The sequence below is a fragment of the Priapulus caudatus genome, unplaced genomic scaffold (assembly GCF_000485595.1).
Source record: "Priapulus caudatus unplaced genomic scaffold, Priapulus_caudatus-5.0.1 Scaffold705, whole genome shotgun sequence".
Classification (NCBI taxonomy): domain Eukaryota; kingdom Metazoa; phylum Priapulida; class Priapulimorpha; order Priapulimorphida; family Priapulidae; genus Priapulus; species Priapulus caudatus.
In genome coordinates, this window is record NW_014577766.1 from 99,117 (window position 1) to 105,681 (window position 6,565).

At 44.7% G+C, this 6,565-nt stretch overlaps 1 protein-coding gene across 1 annotated transcript in view; it reads right to left on the reverse strand.

Annotated features, from left to right (window-relative positions):
• The window catches only part of LOC106812950 (midasin-like), a gene marked incomplete in the record, with an annotated part of 69,029 nt that overhangs the window by 2,047 nt on the left and 60,417 nt on the right, over nucleotides 1–6,565 (reverse strand). The window contains 11 exon segments of the mRNA XM_014816967.1: nucleotides 274–481; nucleotides 745–919; nucleotides 1,577–1,695; nucleotides 1,918–2,033; nucleotides 2,409–2,592; nucleotides 2,954–3,154; nucleotides 3,497–3,718; nucleotides 4,089–4,397; nucleotides 4,630–4,917; nucleotides 5,374–5,517; nucleotides 5,987–6,144. Coding sequence (XP_014672453.1) covers nucleotides 274–481; nucleotides 745–919; nucleotides 1,577–1,695; nucleotides 1,918–2,033; nucleotides 2,409–2,592; nucleotides 2,954–3,154; nucleotides 3,497–3,718; nucleotides 4,089–4,397; nucleotides 4,630–4,917; nucleotides 5,374–5,517; nucleotides 5,987–6,144 — 2,124 coding nt within the window.

Below are 6,565 nucleotides of genomic sequence, written 5' to 3' on the forward strand. Positions count from 1 at the left end.
CTGATATCTAGTAATTTACTAACTTGTTTAAGAAAATGATCACCTATCCGGCCTGATTCATCCCATATATATAACAAAACTTAATGATTCCATTGTGGCATCTTTTGTAAAGTACGTGGACAGCCACTTATAGTAAAGCTTTTCACAGCAAAAACCTTCATTATTATTATGCACAGGGAAACAAGCAAGAGAAACGTTACAGCAAAGAAAAGATGCGGTAAAAGTAATTCTAACCAGGCGAGTTAGCCTGGTCACCGTGGTAACCTGACTCACCCGTTGCATAGTCAAGAAGGTGGGCGATATTCGTCTTCTTCTGCTCAAACGAAAACTGCTGCATGACGCTGGCTCCCGATTGGTCGGTGAACTGCTCGTGAAACGGATGCAACAACTGAACGTTCTCGCCAAAGCTGCAGACGCCGAGTTCGCCGACTTCCAGCCACGTGAGGGCGTTAGAGATCACCGCCAGCGACTCAAATGCCAACTATGACGACACAAAGTATCATACATCAGCAACGCAAAAAGTTAGAGCAATAAACCGACTACAACTTCAAAGAACATATACTGTTACAACAAATTGCCCATACTAAAGAAAGTAAAAGTAAATAATAAAAAAATATAATAAAATAATAAATGCAAAAATTATATTACTAATAATTAAACGTGTTATGAATAAATAATAAATTTAAATTTTTTAATATAAATATGCGCCCCTTCGTCCCCCGTGCTTCTGCACCACGCTCTCACCTGCTTGGAGTGGTTGTCGGCCATGCTGGATGAGTCATCGACGGCCAGCATCACCTGGTAGGTGCGCTTGCTGGGTTTCGTGCGACGCAGCCAGATCTTGTCCTTGCGGAACTGGCTGGCGATGTACGGGATCACCTTGCGCATGTTCAGACGCTTCCCGGTCCGGAAGTCTCCCCTGAAGCACGAGGCAAGAAATGCCGATTCAAACCATCATAAGCACAGGTAGGTCCCGTTCTACGACAGGGTTAGATTCCAGTAAAACAGGGTCGTAAAATGAAAAGTCGTAAAACAAGACCAAATTATAATGCAATTAAATGCTATCATTCCACCCAAAATGCACCACGAAAAACAAAAGAAGCGCATATTGCATGTTTGGACTCACAGGCGTTGCTGCCATGTGTTACTGAGTTGCGATTTTTTGTTGTTATTTTCAATTTTTTAGGCAACTTAAAAGGTGTAAAATGGACCATCGTAAAACAGGACCTATCTGTATATCACTTACTCCCGCTCCATGCGAGCACCTTTGTTACTATAAGACACAAGCACTACACAAAGAGCAGAATTTTCAAGAAAAGCGACAGTAATGCAGTAAGCTTGATTAGAATATCATCAACAACAAATAGTTGTCCTTCACTATAATGTGGCCCCAACCATTTTCGCCAAAGCTCGTGTGAGTAACCCAGTAGAATCACATTCCATATGAGACGTAAATAATAATAAATACTTATTTCCCATTATATCCCTTTCAAATTAAATAAATAAATAAAATAATGGCCAATGATTTTTGTTCAATTATGTTAATTTTAGCCATGCAATAAGTGCAGTTCAGTACCTTAATTTCGATGCTTGCGTCGGTTCAAGTACAAGTCGCAGTTGTTCGCACAGCTCCCTAGAGAGGTCGCCGGTGAGGGCGTCGTACTTGTGCCAGGCCTCCTGTGCTGCCACCTGCACCTGCGACAAGAAGAGGAAAGATTTAGAAAAACTCTGACGACAAACCAGACTGAACATCAAGTGAAGAGAAAACACGAAAAGAGATCGTCCTGCCCAACATGAGTTCAGAAATACACAATAAATGTGTTTTTAACACTTTTATTATGTTTCCCGATAAGTTGTGTGTAAAAAGAAGAAGATAGCATATATGCTGCCATCTGATGGCGGCGTCTGCTCGCGTACCTCCTCCGTGGGGCTCACGTGACTCCACGTGGACAGCTGCTGTTCCAGCTCCACTCTCAGCTTTTCCAGGTCCTCCAACACACCCTGCTGCGATCCCAGCTCAAGCCTCTCAAGATCTGCCACCACGCAACGAAATAATATAAACACCTGAACGTGAACACATGCAGACACATGTGTGCACAGACATGCATAATTGCAGTAGTAAAATAAATAATAGCACATTAGTAGAGCGTGTGTTATTAACACATGTAATTATTTTACTCCCGATAATTGTATATTTGTATGATGGAGGAGTTGATTTCAAAACCTGGGAATGTTCACCTAAAAACTTAATTTGAGGTGCTCACATGCTATGTGAATGTGATCTTACTGCTCAGGGAACCAGCACATAATCTTTTGTCTGCAATTTGCCATGGTTGAGTTTGCACTTGGCACCACTCATGTTCAGAAGTTTATACTCAGTTGTCTGCTAACTGCAAATATTTGCGTACCCGTGTGGATAGTTGACTCTGAATTTCTCTCGATCCACGTCGTCTCCACCTTCTCCCCTTCAACCTGCACTGCTTGCTGTTCCTCCCCCTCCTCTGCTTCCTCTGTCGTCTGCTTCTCCTGGCTCGGATCCGGCTTGGCTCCACTCAGTCTGGCCGGTGCTGCGCTGTCTACCTCCATCTCGTTCTACCAGAGTCAGAGAATAGGTCGTCACATTAATGTATAAATTCATGCATTAATTTCCTTAAATCGTCGGTACCCGCCGCCAGAAGAGAATATACGTCAGCGGCTTATGAAAATTGAAGAAAGACCCACTGCTGAATTATCACATTTATTATGATTACTTATTGTATTATAATTATTGTATTATAATTATTGTATTTATTACATAATTATTATTGTTATTATTATTAGCAATTGTAATAATAACATTATTATTATTATCATCATCATCATCATCATCATCATCATCATCATCATCATCATCATCATCACTATAATTATTATTATTTTGTGAATTAATGTGAGTTATGCTAGAGATGCCCACTTCTTTGTCCTTGTCCTCATCTGATTTCGCCTCCTCTCCTTCCTCGGCTGGGTCTGCCTCTTCCTCATCCAGATTCGGCACAGCTTGCTGCTCCGTCTGCTCCTGGGTGGCGGCATCTAGTGTCTGCGCGTCGTACGACTTTGCTTCCTTTATGTGCTGATAGAGGTCGCTAGTTCTCTTCTCCGCCTCGGCCGACTGCTCCTGCACGATCGCAAGTTAAAACAGCTGTGAAACGAGCGATGAACGGCTATTTGCGTATCTACACTGCAAGAAGAAACCTGGGGGCCATATTGTCAGAAACATCGTAGAGTTAATGCTAATGTTAAGCCAAATTTTGTTTCTGACAACGGGCCCCTGGGCATCATATGTGTGATTCCACTACAGTTAGCTTACAGGACTTTGTTGAAAACAATCAAGCCATGTTAGCAATCGAAAGACTAATTTTGACTGAGTATCCGTAAGTGTTTCTGATGTTACTGAACGTTTAGCACGACGACGAATACAACTCTAGAGCATCGCGACGACGAGAGATGGCCGCCGTACCTCTCGCTCCCGCCTGCCCATCTCCTCCGTCGTCTTTAGCCTCCTGTGGACCGGCTCCTCCTCGGTCGTGCCGAGACTCCTCTCGCTATCGGCCTTCCCCGGCTTCCTTCCCTGCTTCTGTCGCTCGCTGCCCGCCCGCTGCTGCTCCTGCTGCGCACTACAGGTGGCGCTAGTGTGCCCCTCCTGCCGGCGGTCGGTTTCCGCAATGCCCACGCCTTCCTTCTGCGGGAGAGAAAAGATCGGAAGTGTTGCTTTTTTGCACGAGACAATGGTCGCGTGAGATGATAAATGACACGACATCATCCAAGAGGGAAACGAAGGCACTCTGAACACGTACCCCCTCCCCCCGACACCTACCTCCTCCTGGTCGGGAGCCTGAGGCTCGCTCTCCATCACCTCCTCCCCCTACACCTACCTCCTCCCCCTGACATCTACCTCCTCCTGGTCGGGAGCCTGGGACTCGCTATGCATCGCCTCCTACCCCGATAGATACCTCCTCCTCCCCTGACACCTACCTCCTCCTGGTCGGGAGCCTGAGTCTCGCTCTCCATCGCCTCCTTCCCCTACACCTAGCTCCTCCCCCGACACCTACCTCCTCCTGGTCGGGAGCCTGAGTCTCGCTCTCCATCGCCTCCTCCCCCTGCTTCCTCTCTTCCTCCGTCATCGTCGCCTGCGCGGCGGCCCGGCTCCTCGCTTCCTCCTCAACTGCCTGAGATTCCTCCGTCTGCTTCTCGTCTGGCTTCATCTCGAGCGATCTCTGCTTCTCCTCCTCATCGTCGTCCACCTTCTCCTCTTCCTCCTCGGGATTCAGGCCGGGTTGCTCGTTGTTCTCTCCTTTCTCTTCCTCGTCTTCGGTCTCTGTGGGCGCCGCGGTTTCTTCTTTTCGCTTGTCGTTTTCGTCCTGAAAAACGATACGTAACAGAGTGAAATTGACGGCCGTCGAAATATTGTTCGGTTGCTCTTGATTGCAGAAGAAATGTTAACATTGCACGGTATTTTTATTTATTAAGTAAATTTTTACAATTTTATTTTTTATTTTTTGCACTTTAATATATATAAATATATGTGTGTATATCCCATTTTACTATTATATTTTTTAACTAAAATGAATAATATGCAAATACATTGCAGACCTTATGTTCATCCTCTTTATCTTCTGCGTGTTCCTCTTCCGGACGTTCCTTCTCCTCACCCTCATCACCGGGTTTGTCTTCAGACTCTGCCGCCTTGCCTTCCTCTTCCTCCTCCTCTGCCGCCTTGTCAATGTCGTACGGATTTTCCTCCTCGCCCTCCTCCTCCTCCTTCCCCTCCTTCTCCTCTCTGTCGAGCTCAAGGTCGTCGGGAAGGTCGAGGCCTTCAGGTTCCGGCTGCGGTTCCTGGTCGCCATGGTGAGGGTCAATGTCCTCGCCCTCGTACTCCCCCTGGTGGCAAGAGCGGCAAACGTGCAAACATGAACTGATGCTGAGTGCGGAGTGTGATCGATAGGATACACTGAGAAGCAACTGTTAATAATACTATGTAAGCTTTGATACTACCAAGTCTTTTATATATGCATCAATGATACTATACCGAGTCTATTATATATGTCATTGATACTACCAAGTCTTTTATATACATTAATAACACTACCAAGTCCTTTATATATGTCACTGATGCTACAGAGTCTTACATATGTCAATGATGCTACCAAGTCTTATATATACGTCAATGACACTCCCAAGTCTTATATATACGTCAATGACACTACCAAGTCCTCTATATACGTCAATGACACTACCAAATCTTTTATATACGTCAATGATACTATCAAGTCTTTGCGTCACGTTACTACCGTCACTGCTACGAGTATTTATCTTCAGCACCCGCGCGGCACTCACCTCATCGATGGCCTGCTCCTCTTGCTCATTCTTATCCTTCTCCTCCTCCTCTCCGCCGTTCTCTTCATCCTTTTCAAGGTCGTCTTCCTTCGCGACAAGCTCCGGCGCACTGCGCTTCCCGTCACCGGCGCCCTTCTCCTCGCTCTGAAACACGAGAGCAGCGTTGCTAATGTGACTTACTGCTGTGTGAAACTGTGAGACTATGTAGAGGCTAAACCCGTAAAATGTTGAGAAATTATAACATGATATCCTTCAGCTAAAACATTGATGTAGGCTGTCTGATTCCTCATAAATGCTATAAATATAAGTGTAGGTACTCGCTAACACGGCTGGAACCACCGGCTCAAAAGGCAAGTGTTTCGCTAATGTTACTGACCCTCCAAATAATTTACTAGCATGTCGGTGGGCCGGTGCTAATTTCGCGTCCTGTTATAAAATATATGCTATATGCTATACCTATATGCTATATGCTATATGCTATATGCTATATACTATATACTATACCTATATGCTATATGCTATATACTATATATGCTATATGCTATATACTATATACTATATGCTATATGCCATATACTATATACTATATACTATGTGCTATATACTGCTATACCTTGTCCTTCTTCTCCTCCTCTTCCTCATCTTCATCATCGCTTCCCCAGATCTGCTCATCTAGCTTGTCAGCGTCGGCTGAATCGAGGTCTCCCATCTCCTTGTCCAGCTCATTCTCATCATCCTCCTCCTCCTCTTCATTCTCATCCTGCTCTCCATCTGCGGAAATACATCACTGCCAGATAAAACTCGCTCATCTTAGATCAACTGATAAAATTTTCCCACTTATGCTTAACTGTCCCAATAACAAACTCAGAAATCAAAACAATAGCAGAAATCAGACTGTAACCTTTACAAAGTGTCAAAACACAGAACAGCAACAGTACTGTTTCGTGCATGTTAACAGGAACTCATAATACCAACAAAAACTTTTCGGCTGTAATATGGAAATAGACAGGAGATCTAAAAACGAACAGGAGAAAAATGTCAACGACATGTGGTGGAATTAAGACACGTGTCAAGGTAGGCACGTCATCAAGGCAGAGGTAAGTAAAACAAGAGCCGCAGAGCGTCTGGGCTCATCTGGGGTCTGTTGCTACGGTTATGAACATACAATTTCAGTCGTGCGTAGTGACACATT